This window comes from Leuresthes tenuis, unplaced genomic scaffold, assembly GCF_036924035.1.
Source record: "Leuresthes tenuis unplaced genomic scaffold, fLeuTen1.0.hap1 SCAF_21, whole genome shotgun sequence".
Lineage (NCBI taxonomy): Eukaryota > Metazoa > Chordata > Actinopteri > Atheriniformes > Atherinopsidae > Leuresthes > Leuresthes tenuis.
In genome coordinates, this window is record NW_027325375.1 from 6,636,117 (window position 1) to 6,656,024 (window position 19,908).

General features: G+C 39.3%; 2 protein-coding genes across 4 annotated transcripts; one reads left to right on the forward strand and one right to left on the reverse strand.

Moving 5' to 3' along the window:
- Positions 1–2,470: 2,470 nt before the first annotated feature.
- Positions 2,471–10,127, reverse strand: zw10 (zw10 kinetochore protein). The gene is made up of 16 exons (XM_072374526.1): positions 9,912–10,127; positions 9,124–9,258; positions 8,764–8,865; positions 8,608–8,685; positions 7,989–8,148; positions 7,676–7,828; positions 7,319–7,516; positions 7,061–7,197; positions 6,795–6,977; positions 5,226–5,449; positions 5,052–5,123; positions 4,789–4,958; positions 4,537–4,667; positions 4,077–4,208; positions 3,543–3,745; positions 2,471–3,416 (listed from the first exon to the last, which is right to left on the reverse strand). Exons 1-16 carry the CDS (start codon positions 10,014–10,016, stop codon positions 3,296–3,298), a joined length of 2,304 nt encoding a protein of 767 aa, XP_072230627.1. The 5' UTR covers positions 10,017–10,127; the 3' UTR covers positions 2,471–3,295.
- A 790-nt stretch (positions 10,128–10,917) lies between these two features.
- mks1 (MKS transition zone complex subunit 1) lies at positions 10,918–19,130 on the forward strand. 3 transcript variants are annotated; one of them, XM_072375384.1, is made up of 18 exons: positions 10,918–11,250; positions 11,334–11,455; positions 12,243–12,298; positions 12,457–12,624; positions 13,305–13,402; positions 13,645–13,773; positions 14,964–15,068; positions 15,729–15,837; positions 15,948–16,004; positions 16,316–16,358; positions 16,453–16,515; positions 16,613–16,683; positions 16,764–16,833; positions 16,923–17,030; positions 17,502–17,635; positions 17,877–17,959; positions 18,354–18,451; positions 18,712–19,130. In XM_072375384.1, the coding sequence occupies exons 1-18, from the start codon at positions 11,174–11,176 to the stop codon at positions 18,813–18,815; spliced, it is 1,695 nt and encodes a 564-aa protein (XP_072231485.1). In that variant the 5' UTR covers positions 10,918–11,173; the 3' UTR covers positions 18,816–19,130. The 3 variants fall into 3 exon arrangements, with proteins under 3 accessions (XP_072231485.1, XP_072231487.1, XP_072231486.1); XM_072375386.1 differs by having other exon boundaries at positions 13,308–13,402; XM_072375385.1 differs by having other exon boundaries at positions 12,246–12,298.
- Positions 19,131–19,908: the final 778 nt, after the last annotated feature.

The following is a 19,908-nucleotide window of genomic DNA, read 5'->3' on the forward strand; positions in this document are numbered from 1 at the left end:
AACCTGAAGTTACTGACTGGCTTTTTGACAGGGAGAGGATATTCTAAGTGGCCACATCACACTACAAAGCTGCATTATTTGTATTTGGCTCCTACCTCCAAGAAAAATTAGTTGTTTTTTTAATAGTAGACAACAGATATATGTACATCATCAGCCTGATCCTAGATAGTGTATGGGCATGAGCTAAAAGCAAACGTTGCTTTACTTCCTTATCAGGAGAACATGGGGTTTCATTGGTCTGGAGGATGATCACGGTCTCAGTCACTGCTGCAGTTTATTACACATGTAGGGATTTATCACTAATCCTCAAAATTAATCAGACAAACACTAAGGAGCATGATGGATTGAAAAGATTACAAACTTCACTTGTCACGTGGCTTAGAATGATATTATCCAGATGTAGCCAAAGGAACTGTAGTAAATTCATCTGTCTCGTGAGAAAGTCTTTAAGCAGTGCCACGCTCATTGTGCATGTGAGTCCAACATTTACACATGCATAATGTGAACAAGTGTCTGAACCTTGACCACACGTGTGACCCTGCTGCTATCAAGCAGAGCCAACACAGCAGGCAGGAATTTACTGTGAGGGATCAGACAGAAAACTGATAAAATAACTCGGGTTACTCAATCCCAGCATGTGCATCTTTTTATTCATCTTATTTACTAGCGTTGTTGCAGGAATCGGAACAAGTTGCACTCGGCTTTAGGTGTAGGAGCCATGTTCTGATGATGTTTGTACGATACTGTTTATGGAAGATGAAATTTGTCCATTTATATGGAAGCATGACGTTTAAGAAGTGTTTACAAAAACATCTACCACTTTACAAAAAAAAAGAAAAATATAACTTTGCAGGTTATGGTAGAGCTGTGCAAAGAAGGAACTAAATTTACTGTAAAGCAAGCGTTGCATGAATGGGTCATTTAATCATTTAACAGTGAAACCAATATTAAACTGTTATATACAACAATATTAACTTCTCGTAATAAGATTGTAGACATCTAAAAGTGCCACAGCACTGATAGAGTTTATTTGCATTTTTCTAAATTTTCTAAAGAAAAATGTTTTAACATCGACTTTTAAAATTCACGTGTTTTCTCGTAATCCAATCATCGCAATTAATAACAAAAAAATTTTAGGACTTTTCCTGAAATAAAAAATCCTAATTCAAGTAAAATTTCAATTTCCTATTTATTAATTAGAGTAGACATCATGCATGTTAAATGTAGCTTGCAGCCACATTTTTGCACATTAACCTCACAGTGCACAGCCTGAAAGACTTTCCAGGTTGCATTTGGCTTTAGATAACTTGAGCTACTGCTTGAATAAGTTGAATACATACCTTACCTTCATTTACCAATTATAAATTATTTTCCTGACAGAAAATTTCATAAATCCTGATTCAAAGGCTAAAGATCACAAAGGGGCATTTTTTAAAATTCAATAAGAAGAGTAAGAAAATGAAAAAAAAAAAAAAAGGAAAATAGGGAAACTTATTAATATAAGTATAATATATGCTTATTAATCTAAGATAAATACTAAAACATGCAAATCTGGTTGATATATAATGGACAAATAAAGTAATTCAAATGTGAACATAGTGAAAATGTAAAATATTGATGAATAAATTACATGATTAATGACCAAATATGTTAATAATCGACTTCAACTTTGCACTTTTTAAATAAAGAAATGTCAATATTCTCTGCTTTTAGTTTTTTCAAGTGTCAGAGACTGAATATTTGCTGCTGGTTGGATGTCGTGGAGTTTAGGCTACTTTTGTTTCACGTATGCGATACAATGAATGAGTCAAGACAGAATCAATAATGACAATAACCCTGAAAACATTTAGAAAACAAGGAGCTGTAGAATGAAAAAGAACTGGACTAAGACTATTAAATAATCCTACTTATAAGTTCATAATACAAGATAACAGTCATAACACAAAGGCTGCATCAATATAAAATAGTAACATTGCATGAGTCAAACGTTTAGTTATCCACTGAAAGGACTATTATACAAAGAAGAAACCAGCACATACCTCTGTAAACATTACTTCGTTGAAGTCATCCGGTTAAAGGACGAGACGGTTTGGAATGAAGAGCTGCATCTGCGACACTGTCCAGCTGTTAAGTCTCCTCCCCCGACATCAGTCACAGCACTAACAACTCTGAACTCAAAGCGCCACATGTTGCTCAGGCAGCTCTACCAACAGGAACAATAGCATTTGTCCTAAAGTTGAGGTTGCCCCGTATGCTTCAGCTTCAAACTAAAAAAGTTGTAACAGGAGAACATAAGTGTGTGTGTCTCTCTGTAATATGAAAATACTAAATTATTGATCATTTGGTGTGCATTATTAAACACAGGGTACTTTGAAGAAGCAGCACTTTACATTTTACTCTCAGTTACGGTACAGTCAAACAGGAGAGACGTTAGCAAGTTCTTCAGTCACGAGGCTCCACATGCACATAATTCCTGTTCCCACTTTTATTTCAGGGTTTTTCCAAGACATTTCCATTAATATTCAGCTGGAATTTGTTAGATTTTTGCAAATCACAATGTTCTTTGGTTAAGACAAGGTCAAGTCTTCCATAATACGGACAATCAAGGCTCTCACTGCCTAACAAAACATATTAGAAAACACATTGAAAATATAGAACTTACCCAAGACCAAAGACACACCAGCAATTACATTACTGCTGACAAAGCTGTCACCAAAACCATCAGTGTGCTCAGGAAAAAAAGACAGTTTGAAAAAGGGTCTTTTTGGTTTAATTGGACAAGTAATAAATACAATGTGGAAAAGCTCCAACGAATGGCTTCTTCAACAAAATTTAGTACAGTAATTAAAGTTACTTGTCACTTCATGGTTGTTGAGCTTCAAACACATGCGTCATACACTCTCTCCTGAAATGACGTCAACACAGAAAAGCAGAGACAACTGAAATAAACTGAAGTGGAAGTCTTATAAACCCTCAATGTTCCATCACTTGCCAACAGATGGGAGGCTACCCACCGCACGACCTCTGCTGGCTTTGTAGCTATAAACCTCCACATCTACTAATTGCGGCCTGAATGCTGAAGAGGAACGTATTCCGCAGATGGATTACAACCAGCTTCCGTCTCGGACAGCAGCACCTTCAGCCACTTCTCTGTGATAAACTGTTCATCCTACATACGCGTGAACGTTTTGTGAATATGATGCAAAAACAGAAATGAATAAAGGTGGAATTTTCCAGAGGAAAAAAAGTGCTTTAGAATGTTCTTGGTGGTCTTTTTTTTTTTTCTTCCAAGAATTTATTTGATTTTGGTCAGCGCGACAGCTCTTCTCTCCGTGTTCTGAAACAGGGCTCGGATCAGACTCTTCACCTCCGAACTGGAGAACTCCACCGCAAGCGGACCTTTACCATCAGTCCACCTGTGGAGAACAACCACAGATAAACAAGCCACTCACACTTTCTTCAAAAAGTATTAAGTTAGCTTTTTTTCCCCACAAAAGACCTCACATCACGAGTGTTTTGTCCTGCAGTTTCTTCCCTCTTACCTGTCGACGATCTCCTGCAGGTTCGCCCGCAGCACGATGACGAGCTCCTTGAAGGTGCTCCACTTCTTCACATAGATGGGCACTTCCTCCTGATACTTCTGGTTCTTGTTTTCTTCAGCCAGAGGGATGAAGACTAGCGGGCCTTCCTCAATGATGGTTTGGCAGAGAGTGTGGAGGTGCTCTCCATCCTCAGAGGATATATCCTGTTGACAGTTGGGTGACAAAATACTAATTAATCAATGATTATGTTTTCTTATGAGCGTCTTTGTACCTTATTAAAATATTATAACGGTTTGTTGATGGGCTGGTATAACCAGGTGGAAGTGAAATGAAGTCTATATTCTATCTAACAGCTTAGAGAACACAACTCCTGAGGTTACAAAATTAGTTATTTTGTAAGGAGTTCTGTGTGAAAATTGTCACTTTAGCTTTCCCCAAAAAAGTTAAATCACTGTAGGGGGCAGGGGCTATAGAGAGATCCACAAAGTGCAACCCAGTGAGAGTGAGCATGCAGTTTTTGCAGAGAAGACGAACCTCGAGCATCATAACTTTGGAAATGATTTCTGTGATGGCCGTGTTGAGGAGGGTGCCCATGGCTTTGCAATAGATGCTGACTGGAAGGACATCCTGCCACACTGTTCCCAGCTGTTTCAGCTGATGAATGACCTGCAGTCAGGAAAAAAAACACAAGCAGTGCATGAAAGAAAGAACAAACAAAAACAAAGAAAACTGTATTTTCCACCATCCATGTCCTGAGCATCTGATCAAACAGATTTTTGAAACATTTTATCAAATGCCACTCTCTAGTAGTTAAAGAAAAGTCTGTTTTCTTGTACTTCACATATGAAAAACGAGTGACTTTCAGCTCCAGGCTGCCAGTACAGGCAGAGATAAACTAACTGAGCTGCTGCTCAATTACCAGCTAAAGAGTATAACCAGTCTCTCTGATACATTCTCAATACCACAACTAATTTATCAAGGGCTCTCCATTCACCTGTCGCACAGCTTTACTGGCTGCAATGTAGTTATCGTCATCGTCCAGGTTGCAGAAGTTGTGAGCTGTGGAAAGTCTCTCCAGCAGTTCAGCTTTCTGAACATTCAGTTGTGCTAAGAAGCACTGGGCGCCTAAAGGAAGGCAACAGAAAGGGTTAAAGCTTGTATATTTGTAGATGGAGAACTCTGTCGACAGGTTATTGACAATTTATAGCACAGGAATTAGCTAACTGATGTAGAATTGTTTGCTCACCCAGTTTCCTGAATCCGGGCACCATGTCAACAAAAGTTGCGACGCCCTCGCTGAGCGGCTGCGGCAGGTGGCCTCTGAAATGGTGACCCAGGGTGAGCAGGTGATGAGCCAGGTACATGCAGTTGTTGTGCTGGATGGCAGCGAGATGAGGAAACTTCAGCAGGCTTTCTCTACATGGTGTAACAGAGAACCAGGAGACACTCATTTACACCTCTGTGGAAACATTTGCTTTGCAGCATGTTGTCTGATGGAAACATTCTCACTTGTGGTACGTCGGTACAACATCGTAGAACAGCTGGAAAATGTTTCTCACAGTGAAGAAGAGTTGCAAAGCGCTGAAAAGAACAGAACGACTGATCACTGGGGTTACCGTCACAGAAGTCATTCAATTACTCTGCAAGATCAGCAGAGTGTCTGAGTGATGCATTGAAACATACCTTTGTGTGGAGCTTCCAACAGCTTCACACAGGGTGTTGAGTGCCAGCTCCATCAGCTGCTGCACAGACTCACTGATGCGACAGGCTGGCAGACGCAGACTCCACGCAGACAGCTGCTTTGAGTTCTCCATCGTCACCTCCTCCTTTGTGTCCTCCTGCTTCAGCTTCACCCCCGAACTGGGAGCAGGCAGCTTGGGAAGACGCAGCTTTGAGTCAGGAGTGATCTATCGTAGAAAGTGTGGGGGGAAAAAATTGCAACAGTCAAACAAGACAAATGACAAAAAGAACCGTGAGAACAATGGGGACAGAAATCATGTAAAGTGGGACAGCTCTGTCCATGGGTGCAAGAAAATCTGACACACAGTACCAGAAAAACATTTGGACACACCCACCCATTCATTTTGTATTCACTGAATGGGAACTACCAATTCAGTATATACTTTTTTGGGGTTTACTGTTGCACTGGAGGAAATTATACAACTAACAGTTAACAAACTAATCCTTAGGACTTCTATATTTTCTTCTTCTATATTTAGTTTATTTCTTCTTTGTAGAGGTTTTTCCAGTTGGTGAGTTCCAAATTCACGTACCCAATTCCTTTTTTTTTTAGCAACAACATTTGCTTAAATTTGCACCGAAATGATATGGGAAGACATCGAAAGACATCGCAACAGTCAAAATATGAGATGATTGTCAATTGTCACTTCAACAGAATGTTTAAAAAACAAAAACAAGCATGAGATGCAGCGGTTATTAAGAGTCGAGGTTCCAAGTGAACTGAACCGATATTAAACAGTGGGGGGAAAGACACTGAGGACCACCGATTGGAGTAGAAAAATATTCGCATGGCACCATTTCTTTAAAAAGAAAAGCAAAGCTACCAACAGCAGCTTTTTCTTCGTTCTGAAGGCAGGTTTTCACCAACAATGAAGGCTTGCAGATCCAGTGGTCGGTGCAGGAGTTACAAAATGATCAGTAAAACAGAACCATGATGATCAGTAAAGCAAGATAAAACTGCCTATAGTACTTCCTGGTCATTTTAAACTGGATGTTGTTATGAGTGTAACAGGGGCCTGCAAATACACAAAATGGATGGTGATGGTTGTATTTTTTACATTTTTTACAGGACTAGATGTTTTCAAACTCCCAACAACGCCTTTCTCTTAAAGTTTATAGGACAAGCTCCTTAGTCTCATCTCTAAAGTAAGAGCGTGCTACATTTCGAGAGCAAGCTTCAGTTTCTATGGTTTATACTTAAGTGTTAAGTAAGCAAAGCTAAATTCATTTTTGGTGATAAATTAGGTAACTGTAAGGCAAAACATTTTGCTGACAGAAAATTACATGACTGAGAACTCAAGACTTTAAAAACATAAAATGGTGGGAGAAAATTATCTTTAGATAATGAAAGGGCCTGCTTATGATAGTATTGTTTTTCCTTTTTCCAGTGCCCTCTTTTACAAAAGTAAAGCCTGGTTAAAGAAAATGCTCTTCTTGAACTCATTCTCAGTACTTCCCATCTACCACTCCAGTTTAAGGTCATACAGACACTCAGTTCTGGCGCACACATACTTTGACAGTGTTGTGCATCTTAGAGGTCATGAGCTTGCGTGCTGCCACGATGACATCTTTGCACTTCTTGCTGGCAAAATGACAGTTGACATCCCTGGCATATTTGATCAGATCTGTGGAATCACCCTGCAGATAATCCATCTGCTTCAGAGCCTTCTCAAACTCCTCTGTTTCTTTGATCACCTTGAACAAACAGACATACAAATATTCGGTGAGAATTTAACTTTGATCAGTTGACAATGATGCCAAAATCTTTTTGTCTGTACAGTGCTGTATTTGTCCAGCTGGCTGCTGTTGGTGGGGATGGAGTAGACGAGACACTCGTGGATGATACACTGCGACATTTCCTCCCAGATCAGCTCCCCCAGGATAGCTGAGAGCTTTTTATCCTCAATGGACACATCTGAAAAACAACAGTCACGTGACTTCCCTTTCACAGCCTTTGCGAACAAAAACAGAGCCCCCCCTCGTTTTTTTTTTTCTTTTTATCCCTTTCATTTCAACATGAGGCTGGTCACATTTACCAAGCAGGTGTGAGTGCAGCGTCTTGAGCACCAAGAGCAGTTTGTTGTAGACCTGTGAAGGGGTGGATCGCTCTTCGTGGTTCTCCTCCAAACACTGCAGGGCCAGGATGGTTCCCTCACCCTGCTGCTCCGATACCATCACTGACAGCGACGCGTACATAACCAGCGGTTTCAACATGTTCTTCAAAAGCACCTGACCTGGACAACAACAGAAGCCAATAAGGAGCAGGTTCTGGTGTTGGAGATCATCAATATCAGCGTGTACATCTGCTAAACCAAAGCACTCTCGTTTGTTTGTTTTTTAAAACACTTTTTTCTCAATTTTTTTTTACAGTGATCAGTGCTGCATCTTCTTACTGAAGAGCTTGATCTTGTGCTGAAGGTCTCCCTGGACGGCCAGAGCTTGCAGGACGGAGCACAGCAGAGGGGGTGGCTTTGGTTCACCATCTTTCCTGCAATCATCACTCAGTGTCAGCGCCACCTTCAGGAAAGACTTCTGACCTGCAGGCTCTGAGGTAAAACATCCACCAATTACCACCAATGAATGCTTCCACATAGATCTGCTTTAACTGTATTAGATAAAATGGAGGAAAAGGGTTCACACTCTAAAGTATCGATACAACATCTAGCATAAAGAAAATGTTTGATCAGTTTCCTCAAGATGTCCTACCTTTCAAGGACGGTAATTTCCAGATGACGAGGCGCTTCCACTCATCTCCCAGGTGGTAGATTAAGTTTTCTCTCTGTACTGTTAATTCAGAGCTCAGTGAAGTGAGCAGCGGCAGATGAGAAGTCTTCCAGCCCTTCAGTGAATCCACACTCTTCCTTGCCTGGGAAAAAAAAAAGATTACTTAAATCAGTACTTCAGATTCTGTCTTATGTTACAAATCCAGTGTATCCCTTCCCCTCCAAAAAGTGCACCTTCAACCCTCAATAAAAGCCCAAATTTACTTCTTCATAGACTAAGACATGTTTGGTTCAGCTCAACCCAAAATGATAGGAAGAGATCCCTCTCAACACTTTGGTTTCATGGAGCTTAGGACACTTCTCCACAACTTCCCTCTCACAGCACTGAATAAAATGACACTACATGTGCTACTTTTCCTCAAGTTATAGAAAAATGTAGACATAAACACACACGCAACAACTGCAAAGGTATTTAAAAGTGGTGTGGTTTCAAGGGTGTCAGCGAAGTATCTAAGAATGGTAATTAGTTGGCAATGTTTTTAATAAATTTCTGTCATACTTTAGAGGAAAGACTGTGTGAACATTATGTAAGTAACTCTTACCCTTTCCAGATGATTGGCTGCATCAACATACTTCTTCTCCAGTAAAGCTTTGTTGAACTGCTCCATTGCACTGTGAAACTGGGCCATGCAGAGGAATGGTCAGACACACCAACATTTAAACATGCCAATGCTAAAATCACCATTGTAAGGTTGTACCTCTTTCAAGTGTTCAAGCATTTTTATAATGATGGTGTTTTTCTCCAGCTGCTGCTTCAGCTTTGTGTGTTCAGTCACAGCCACATGGATATTCTGATGCACCTGCATCCACAGACACATACTGTTAAAAACATTCACACTGCTGAGAATAAAGTGGTACATGCAGTACTTTATTTCTAAAACAAACACATCAGTTCTGATATATGAGGCAATGTTCAGTGTCTTACCAAAGATACTTTGACATGTGAAGGAGCACTAGATCAAACAATAAGCCTTCTAGTTGTTGGGCAACCACTCTACCTGCTAATCTATGGCCAACCCTCCTTTGCATCCTCTCTTTTATTCAAAGTTTTAACATACCTCCGTCTCGATGCAGTTTTTAAGAGCGTCCATTTCTTTGGAAACCGCATCAACCTGTAGCATTAGCTCCTCAGATCCTTGAAGGCTTGGCAGGAATTCGTTGTACCTCTTGTTTATCATGTCACACACTTCCTCCTGAGAAAAATGCACAAAAAAAGATCAACTGTAAGGAAACAAAAAATAATTTGTAAAGAGATTTTATTCCATGCCCAGAACACAACTGTCATCTATGGCTGAAATTAGTTATGTTGAAATCAAATGATTCTTAAGTATCCAAAACTCGTCCAAACAACAGTTGCTATTGACATTCATGTAATTAATCACGCATCTGTGCTAGCCAGTAATTCAACTTTTCATCAACTAGTTGTGACTCTTTACTCAACAAGTGAGAACTTAAATTATATCAATTGGTCATGAAAATCATACGACTATGTTGCACTAAATTAAAGAAGGAAAAGCTACATTAAATCAAAACATTCATGAACTATGATTTGTACTGTGTGTCCTCAACCGGTGTTGTTGATACTGTGTAGCCACGTAGCTACACGTCAGTAGAGTATGCACTACATATAGCAAACCACCAGTCCCACAAACGAACCAAACCGTCCTTCTAGCTTTCTGGATGTCTTGTATCGGTTAACACTGTGGTGAATATTACAGCTGAGTGCAATCGAATGAGTCGTTGTGAAACCAAACGATGTTAACTGAAAGTATCAGTCAGGCGCCAACGGTAGTTCAAACTTTACTTAGCGTAACGTTAGCAGATGCTATGCTAGCTAGTAGATTACCTTTGTATCTTCCACTTTCCGCGACATTTTGCTTATTTTACTGGCCAGGTCCTCCTTCTCCAGTTTGCCAGAGCTGGCGAGCACTTCGGTCACAAACGACGCCATGCTGTACAGTAACGTTATACTGTTTTAACAACACTGTCACAGGTCAGCACAACAGTCTAATGAATACGACCCGCCAGGCGGCCTGATTGGCTACAGGGAGGTCGGAGATGTCTCCGATAAGACCCGCCTGTTCTTCCTTCTTCTTCGTCCTTTTCTTTTGATGGCAAATTGTTCCCGTATTTTGCGTTTGTACCGCTACCAGGTGTTGTCGTGTTAACTGAAGTAATAGAGCTGAATGTAGAAACTTCATAACTGCACAGCAAAGGAGGCCATATGCAAAAAGTGTGACAAAAACCTGAAAACTTAACAATAATAGCATAAAAGAGCAGTGTACAATGTACAGTGTGCATTAAAAAAGAAGTACTTTGTACTAGAAGGATAAAGGACTTTCTATTGCAAGTATTTCAGCCCTGTTTCATAAAAAAACTTGGAACATTATTCTGGGAACTACTTAAACCCAATGTTTGTATCGAATGATTATGACACGAACTCTTCTCGTAATGATACAACATACCATTATGATCATATTTAGGACTTATGTTCGTCAATTATTATTTGCAATCTCATATCTAATTCTCTATGTGTCACAATCATGACTGCCTATATTTTAATAAACATATCCTATGTTTGAAAAAAGACAATGGCGTCTTATCAATAAGAAGTCTAATTATGAGAGCATAAGGGATTATCAAATCATAGTTCAGGTCAGAATAACGATGTTTATTTTTCTCCAAGTGACGGAATTAAAAAAACAAAAAATAAAAAAAAACCAATTCCTATCGTTTACTTTTAATGATTACTTTCCAGTCACTAGATGGCACCAGAGCTATAGAGTATATACAGCTCTGGGTGGCACTAATGCTCCGGTCAAACAGTTGGAAAACCGTTACGCGAAGAAGAAAGGCCAAAATCTCTATGGAAACGATAACTATCTATTTGCAGTGGTCTCAACGGAACTTTTAGCGTGTTATCTTCTCATTGTAGCGTTTACATTAAACATAATCTATTTGGTGGATATTTTTCGCCACTTACGGTTACAAATATTAAGTGCAGCTAGCTAACAGGTTTCATGCGTGGAAGTAAAATGTGTTAATTGCTAACATGGTAGTTGCTAATAGCAAACCAGTCTGTCGTAGATGTTAGCTCGATAGTTTCCCATGGCAGACTTTTGGAACACAGATACCGGGGAATGTGTGTACCGCTCACGGGATGCTGTCAAAAATCTGAAAATAAAGTAAGTCGCTGAAGTTAAAGTAAGATTAGACTTATGTTCGCGAGGTCTTTTGATCATGGTATCAATCTATGTGCTTACTTCAGGGTGCGCATAGAGAGGGTGACCTCCACAGCTGTCCTTTCTCAGCATCTTCAGCACCAGGTTCTCTCTCAGCAAGACCGGGGAGAAATTGAGCTGGAAACCCTCGCACCACAAGGCCAGACAGGTAAAATATCTATCATGACTGTCAGAGGACAGTTTAACAACCTCTTTATTTTGTTTTGCTGATGGTGTCACACTCCCTCTTCTGTCTAATCGAACAATTCGAATCGTAAGTTTTATTTTGCTGATACAACTCAAGACTATGTGAAGAAATTTCAAATTTAGTCCTATTATGCTGCTTCAAAAATAATTAGAAAACAACAAAAAGCATGTGTGTATGACGAAATGAAAATATTTTTCGTGGAGAAAAAGCACAGGATGAATTTAGTATTCTCATGACATGGTGCAAGAAAGTTATCTGAAGTCTGGTGGCACAGCAGAATATAATTCTGTAATGCTCCCAACAGCGCCAGCGGACTGTGGCTGGGATGCGTTTTGCTTTTTATTATCCTTTGAGCTCAGCACAAAGACCGCATTGATATCACTCTGAGAGCACTCCTGTCCCCAGCCGTGCACATCCCATGCCAGTTTGTGTTGTTTCCTGTTAGGTTTGCTGTATAGTTTATAATAGATTGGGATTGGAAATTGTTTACCTGCTCCACGCATGCAGAGGGGAGCTGCTGTAAACTTTGGAATTTTATTATTAATTTTTAGCTGTGAAGATGGCAATCCTCAGAAAGACACGTGAAAACAGAAAAACAGGCGTTTCCTACTTTGATTAAATGCAGAGCGTACAGTGAAGTCATATTGCCTTTGTTCTGCTGTCCACAGAAAGCACTATGCTTTACCATAGGGTGGGTATTTCTTTCAAAGCATATTTCAACAACTTGACGTTATTGTTATTCTGTTAGCAGGTGATAATGAAGAGGAGATTGTGATGGGCTGGCAGGAGAAACTCTTCAGTCAGGTAGAGGTTTGAGTGTTAGGTATCCTCATTGTACTCTAAATGATTGTGAAAACAACCAAAAGGTCAACAGTTAAAGCTGAATTTATCACTATAGCATGACAACATCTGTGTCCATGTTATGTACCTCCAAAACTTTGTCTATTTGTCTATGGTTACAGTATGAGATGGAGCTGTTCCAGAACGAGGAAGCATGTCAGAGCCCTTTGGACCGTCAGTATCACTCAGAAATCAAGGCCCTTAACAAGGCCAAGGGCCGTCGTAACCACAGGATTTTCACATACACCGATCATGACCGCTACACCAACTGCCTTCCGCTGCACCAACTGGTATTTTATGCCCCATCCCACAATCTCAACACTGTCACCCAGTAATAAACACTATAGCAATATTTTATTCTATCATCACATAAAAGTTGAGCCCATATAAGATTCAGTAGAAACATAGTGAAATTGAGTTTCTTAATTGTTTTCATGTCAGACGATCATTGCTGATTAACATTCAGATAAACCCAGTATATTTAAATGGAAAAGTTGCAGTCACTTTATTTCTTTAAAAAAACAAAACATAATCCAGTCTCTGAATATCTTACATCACTTTGTTGAATTACAAAATGTTGTAGAAAGAGCAGCATGGCTTGACTTTTAAAAAAAAAGTATTAATATAAAAAAGTATAGTAAAAAAATTCAGCATTACTTTTGAAAGTTTCATGAATTTGTTCAAAAAGACGTTAACTCTTGCCTACAGTTGCACAGTCCAAGGTGATTGGTTCCTATTTTGAGAAAATGAAAGATGCTTCGTTAAGACATTTACAAATTGAAGATTTCACTCATTTCTTGGGTCGTCATATCTGTGAATATTTTATAGTGGGTTTACTTTGGTTTAATCCTTTGGTTGTATCATTCTAACATAAGCTGTCATTGTTAATGTTAAAACTAAAAAAAAAAACAATTTCTACAATTCATGTCTGTGAGACTGTGCTGAAGTTGAATGTTTTTGACCCTGAAAGCAGCACACTGACTTACTGACCACAACCAAATCCAGCCCCACCTTCCTGGCTGAGAGGATGGCCGGTGTGAGACACAGACGACAAGAAAGGCGGACCATGTAGGTGAAAGACCAGCTCATGTTTTCAAATGGATTCATAATCTAGACTGTCTTCCATTGGGAAATACTCATAAGTAGAGTTTCTGTCTGTGGATCATATAAAACTTGAATTATGTCCATTTACATTTACATGCAGTGCAGTTGAGGACCTCCACCCAAATAAGACTTTTTAATCCTCAAGGACAGCATTTCTGGCATCAACTGACATTGTTGTACAGTTAATGGTCTGGCATGTTTTGCAGGGATTCAAGCGTTCCTAAGTCAAGAATCATCAACTGGGACCCCACAGAGGAGTTTGTGAAGAGTAGTCATGTGCTGAATAATGCCATGCAGGCCATGCACATCATGGGAGACCTGGGCCCCCCAGGAAGGTAAGACCAGAAACCTCCGTTTACGTTACTTCAGTCATATCATCCCATTTGGGAAATGGAGGAACAACACTCATCCATTAACCTTACTTATGTGAGTCCACCTGCTCTAACACGCAGTCTGTATCAGGATATGTTTACAGGATAATTATATGTCATCACAGGCATCTAGAGTAACACATTGTATTCCTAAACATTCTTGTTGATGTCTTAGATATGTGACTATGTAAATTAGGTAGGTGGCGCTCATTGACTTGTTTGTAAATGTGCAACATCTCATTTTAAATGAATATGTTACGCTGTACAGCGCTTTGAAAATGTCTTGAGCCTCCCCTGAAAACGTTCTTTAGATTTTTTTGCTTCCAAGCAGCCAGACTTTATGGTAATCTTTTAGAGTGGTCTTCATCAATAGTTCTCCAGGCTTTCTGAAGTTTCTGTTTGTACATCGGCTGCTTTTTCATCCATTTTCAGTTTACTCCTTGTTCCTGAAGATTTATACTGGCTTTGGATCATTCAAGCATAGAAAAGGCACCTTAACTCAAGGGGTGTTCTGTCTACAACTTAGCAAATAACCTATTGTAAGTTGTATATTTAAGGACTTTGTCACTTGAATCATGTCACAAAGACACATAATTAGTTCCCATGTCAAAGATAACACAGTTTGACAGACATGCATTTCAGTTATTTGCTGAAAACTTTGTAGAGCTCAGCATGCTGTGCAGTGTGTCCTTAATGAAATAGTTTGAGGAAACTGGACAGGTCACCGGTGGTCAAAAACATGCATAATAGGTTAATTGGTCTCTAAAAAATTGTCCTTAGGAGTGTGAGCGTGTGTGTGGTTGTTTGTCTCTGTGTGGGCCTGTGATGGACTGGCGACCTGTCCAGGGTGTACCCCACCTCTCGCCCGATGACCGCTGGGTTAGGCTCCAGCCCCCCCACGACCCGACTGATGTATTAGGCGGGTATAGAAAATGGATGGATGGATGGATGAATGTTTCAATAAATCACTGCATCTATTTCCCCATGAGGAAGATGAGGGGTTGGCCTGAAGAATTTTTCCCTGTACTGTAAATACTCAACCTTTTTAATCCTTTTTGGTGGAAGAGCTTGTCTACAGTTGCTCAACATGTTGGATTAATTGTTTTCCAAGCTGTCTAATACCAAGCTTCACTGGCCGTGTCACTATTTTCCAGGCTAGGTCAGAGAGAAAATGAGTGTTTGCTGGTGACCATAAAAACAGATGGCAGTGGAACAATCATTATAAAACCTGACTTCAACAAAGGCAGAGATCCCTACAGGTAAGTCTGCAACATCAGTGGAAACATTGAGCCTCATGCAGAACCCAATCTTTTGTCATATTATCGTGTTATTGATATCATATTTTTACTGTATTATGTAAACGCAAAGTTAACATTTCATTTCAGATTTTTAGCTAAACTAGCTTCTAAATATCTGCTACATTAATCCTGACTAAAATATTAATAATGGGCAAACACTGGATTAAAAAAGGATGAAATATGGGACTTTTTCTGAGTTCTCCAAAGGAACCTGGTTAGCAATGTCGCCTGATAGCAAAAAAGTTTCTAGTTGAAATCTCGGCTGGAGCGTCTCTGTGACGTTTGTATGTTCTCACATCCATGCTTGGGTCCTCTCTGGGTACTGCAGCTTCTTCCCACAGTCCGAAAACCTGCATGTTAGGGTAATTAGTGATTCTAAGTTAACACAAGGACTGCATGTGAATGGTTGTTCATCTCATTTGTCTGTGTGTTGGACCTTTGATGGACTGGCAACCCTGCCTCTTGTCCAGTGGCAGCTGGGGCAGCATCCTGCCCCCTGTGACACTGAATAAAATGAAGCGGGTATGGATAATGTATTAGTGAATGAATGGATAACATTCACTACAATTAAAAATAAACAGTGAATCAAATGAAAGCCAGTGTGTCTGTATATTTGTGCAGGATTGTGACACAAGGGGAAAAGAGAGAAGTTTGGCGTCTTACTCTCGAGAATGTATCCACAGCCATGAAGCCAGAGGAAAAAGACAGGGAGCAGAACATGTACAAAGATGTGAGTCACCATCACCTTTTCTTCAGGACCACCAAGGACTGTTCATGTTGAGATTATTGACTATGAAGTGAAAAGAAGACATTAACACATTCACTTCTTTCTATTTCTAGCTGTATGTGAGGCACAAAGACTACCTTAATAGCCTTGTTGGACAGGACTTTGAAATGGTGAGGCATTTAACAGGCATTTAATAATGGTTTCCAACAGCTCAGGGTTCCATGTTCTCATTGCCTGTTTTATCACTTTAACAGTGGATAATCTGATTGTCTTTAAAATAGCAACATCATATTTGACCATGTTAAGAATGAATACTTTTTAAAAAAAAAGGAACAGGAGATATCCCTGGAGTTAAAAAGTGTTTGTCATTATCTGATGAAAAATATCCAAAACAATGGATCATATAATAACACTAGATTAAATTGTCGTTGATAACTGGCCATGCAAAGGTTTCTCCACTGACAACATGTCTGTCGTGTAGCCCCCTTTAGGTCTTCTGCGTTACCTCATGAATGGAGAGATCGGTGAGTAGAAAGGCTGTGCTCATCATGAAAGATATCTTTTTAGATTCATGATGAACATTTACAAGCATTCTGTCTTCTTCTTCTCTCTTCACAGTTTTGGCTAAAGGCTTTGAATACGATAACTTATACATTCACTTCTACATGGAACTGCCCAACAGTGAGTCCCATGCAGTATATGGAACTTACTTGTCTTGTCTTGGCATTGTTGAGACCTCATTTTGCCAGTTTAATTCTTTAATATTTTCTTGTTAAAGGTTGGTCCAGTTTGCCATTCCAGTCTCTGTCAGGTGTTACTCAGACTTGCCGGACCAAATCATTAGGGAAGGTGTGTATTTTACTGTATGCATGGCTTCAGAGCATGGCTATTGCGATTGATGATAACCATAATTTGACCTCTGCCAACAGGAAAACGTAGCTTTGTTTAGTTACCCCTTCAACTTTGAGGCTTTTTACATGAGTGAAAAGGAGAGTGAAGGTTTGTATCAACCAGTGAATGCTAACTTTAAGTTGTTAACAAACTTTTACAAATTTTACTGATACAAAGGTTTCTTCTTCTAATTTCAGAATCAATTCTCCAGTGGCCAGTCCTTTATTTCAAGGTTCTGTCTCTGGACTCGTGGCAGCGCTATCGAACCGAAGGCTATGGCTATCTCCTTTTTCCTGCCATGCCTGGTACGCTACATGCACTGAAAACCGACTGGTCTTCAGGCTGATTGGAAAAAAAAAAATTATTAAGATAATTTTGCAGCTTATTCTTTTAAACTATTTTTTTTTATCTAGAATTTTAAAAAGGTGAAAGTCTAACATTTTTCCCATTATTAAATATTCCCATTATTGTCTTTTCTGAACAACAGTCCAAAGTATATTCAGTTCATCAACTAACCAGCTTTTTCTCCTTATTTTGTTACATTTTCCACTATTTAGCAGCAGGCCCAATTTGCTTATGTTCTGATTTAATTCTCTGAGGCATGGAAAAACACAACCAATCTCAGATCTCTTCATTTAGTGTCCACTCTTTATCTTTGAAACTCTAATCACCATCTAAACCTAGCTAATTGTCATATGCTCAATAAATTGCTTAGTTTCTTAGTTTCTTGTTGGCGTGCATGTTATATTTTGTTTGTATTTGTGCGTGCATGCCAGGTAAACACACAGTGACCTGTCACACATGGAGACCCCTTCAAACAGGGACTGTCTCTGCTCTGAGGCGCTTCTTTATTGGAGGTTCTGCAGAGCTTGAAGATCACAGCTATGTCCGAATACCAGGGACCTTCAAGGTGAGCTCAGAACTGGTAAACTACACACAAAGTCCGGGACTACTGATTCTCAATTTTTTTGTTCTGACATGGAGCTCCCACAGAGTTAAAATTTTAAATATACCCTGAGAATTGAAAAATATATACACCGCTCTGGTGGTTATGTTCATTGTACATTAGCAAAGGCATGTTTTGCAGGTTTGTTGCTAAATATTTAATGATATGTTTGATTTTAAGTTATCATGTTTGTGTTTGGCTTCAGGGAGAGAGGCTGAGTCGCTTTGGCTTTTGCACTGAAACCACAGGAAGTGTCACCTTTAATCTGCACTGCATCCAGCAGGCCAGGTAATGACAGGATGGTCTCAAGCATGTCATGTCAACCATAGGGTGAATAAACATATTACTAGATTTCTGTCACTGGAGATCTGTTTACTGTATAAGTTTTATCACAGCAGCATTTCTGCAATATCATACATCTCCAGCACCACAGTATCAACATACTATATCAACACACTGACACATGATGTGAGGTCCAGAAATGTTTTGATGGAAGATTCAGGTACTTCAATCATTTTCAAAGATGAGATCTAGTTTCAGAGCTAGTTTCACTGCTTCTCTCACAGGCGAGATGCTTCGGAGGAAGATTGTTCATTAAATACACCATCAGTGCACACACAAAGATTATTTGCTTTTATTATTGAAGGTTTTCTAATAATGAACTGTTTGTTGGGTGTTTCAGGTCCTTTGTTGATGCTGCCATTCTGAAGAAGAGAAGACAGAAAGTTGTCGATCAGCTGGGAGGATTTAGTCAGCAGGGAGCAGTTTGCACTGTCCTGGGTAAAAACACTGACATTGAATTTCTAGATTTTCAGTATCCTGTGCTAAAGTTCTGGGGGTTGAAAGATTTTAGTCAAAATTAGTTGGAAGGTTTCTGAAGGCACAACTTCCTTCCAGCTCTTACGCACAAATTATTACAGAATGAAAACTCCACATTGCAGTTCATTGCAGGTTATTCAAACCAAATATATTTTCAAGAAAAAAAGCATTGTTATAGCGATCTTTTTTTTTTAATTATTCATATGCTTTTTTTCTATCAGAGGCCTTCCAGAGGGCCAGGAGAAAGATGCAGGAGGCCAGAGAAAGTCTTCCAAGAGATGTCATCGACTCCACTTCTCAACTCCAACTTGAGTCCACTGCATAGGTGGAAGTTATATTACCAACAAGAGTGTCAATACACGAACATGACCCTAATGCTGTAACCAGTGTATTTTACTAAAAGAGCAGAGCACAGCATATAGATCTTTTGCTCTGTGTATATATGGATACTAAGCTAGATGCTGGGAGGAGTTCTGGTTTGGTTAAAAAGAATTATTTCAAGGAGCTGAGTCATTATGTCTATTAAGTATGGTTTAATTTGGTATTGCATTCTTTATGTAGATACTGTGTATCTCAACCCAGCCCCATTATGTCCAATTGTAGTAACCATACTTTCTGTAAAATAAACATTTAATACCAACAGTTACCACTGTTTTTGTGTACTTTTTCCGATGTGATTATAGCCACTTTCACTGTAATATCATACAAAACAAGGTTTTCTTTTTGAATTTTGATACATGACACTTTAAGGCCAAGTGGATTTTGTTTACAAGAACGATTGTGTGTTACATGTGGCGCACTGAAAGTAATTGGGGCAGTGATGTGTAACCTTGCCTACAGGAATGTTGTCATGTTGAACTATCTGATTGAGCTATCCAATGTCCAGGATAGAGCCCAAATCCAGATGAGTCGAAGAGGATATGTCAAGGATGCAGAGCAGAAACAAATGGAGAGAACGGAGGAGGAAGTTTAAACCTGGGAACTCTGAGATCACTAGCAGGTAGAATGGACGAGCTTGGAGCACTAGATTGAGGATTTAGTTTTCAACTTTTTATGATATTCCTACAACAATAATTCAACAGCAATATAATTAGATTATGAAATTAAATCAAATTGAACTGTAAGGCTGTTATTCACTGATGCTTTGTATTGTACACAGTAAAGTATGAAACAGACAGTTATTACATTTTGTGTAAACAAAAGGTGTCCCCTCTTTCAGTTAATTGGTTTTATCTATCAGGAATTAATAGAGAAAATATATATGGTTCAAACCAGGTCGTAAAATTTAATTGAGCTGAAGGCAACCTTAAATGAACAACATACAATATACACATTGAAAAGGAAATAATCACACACACAAAAGGGTACATTTTTCATTACACAGACCATTCTTAAGACAGCAAATAACATTTTACACG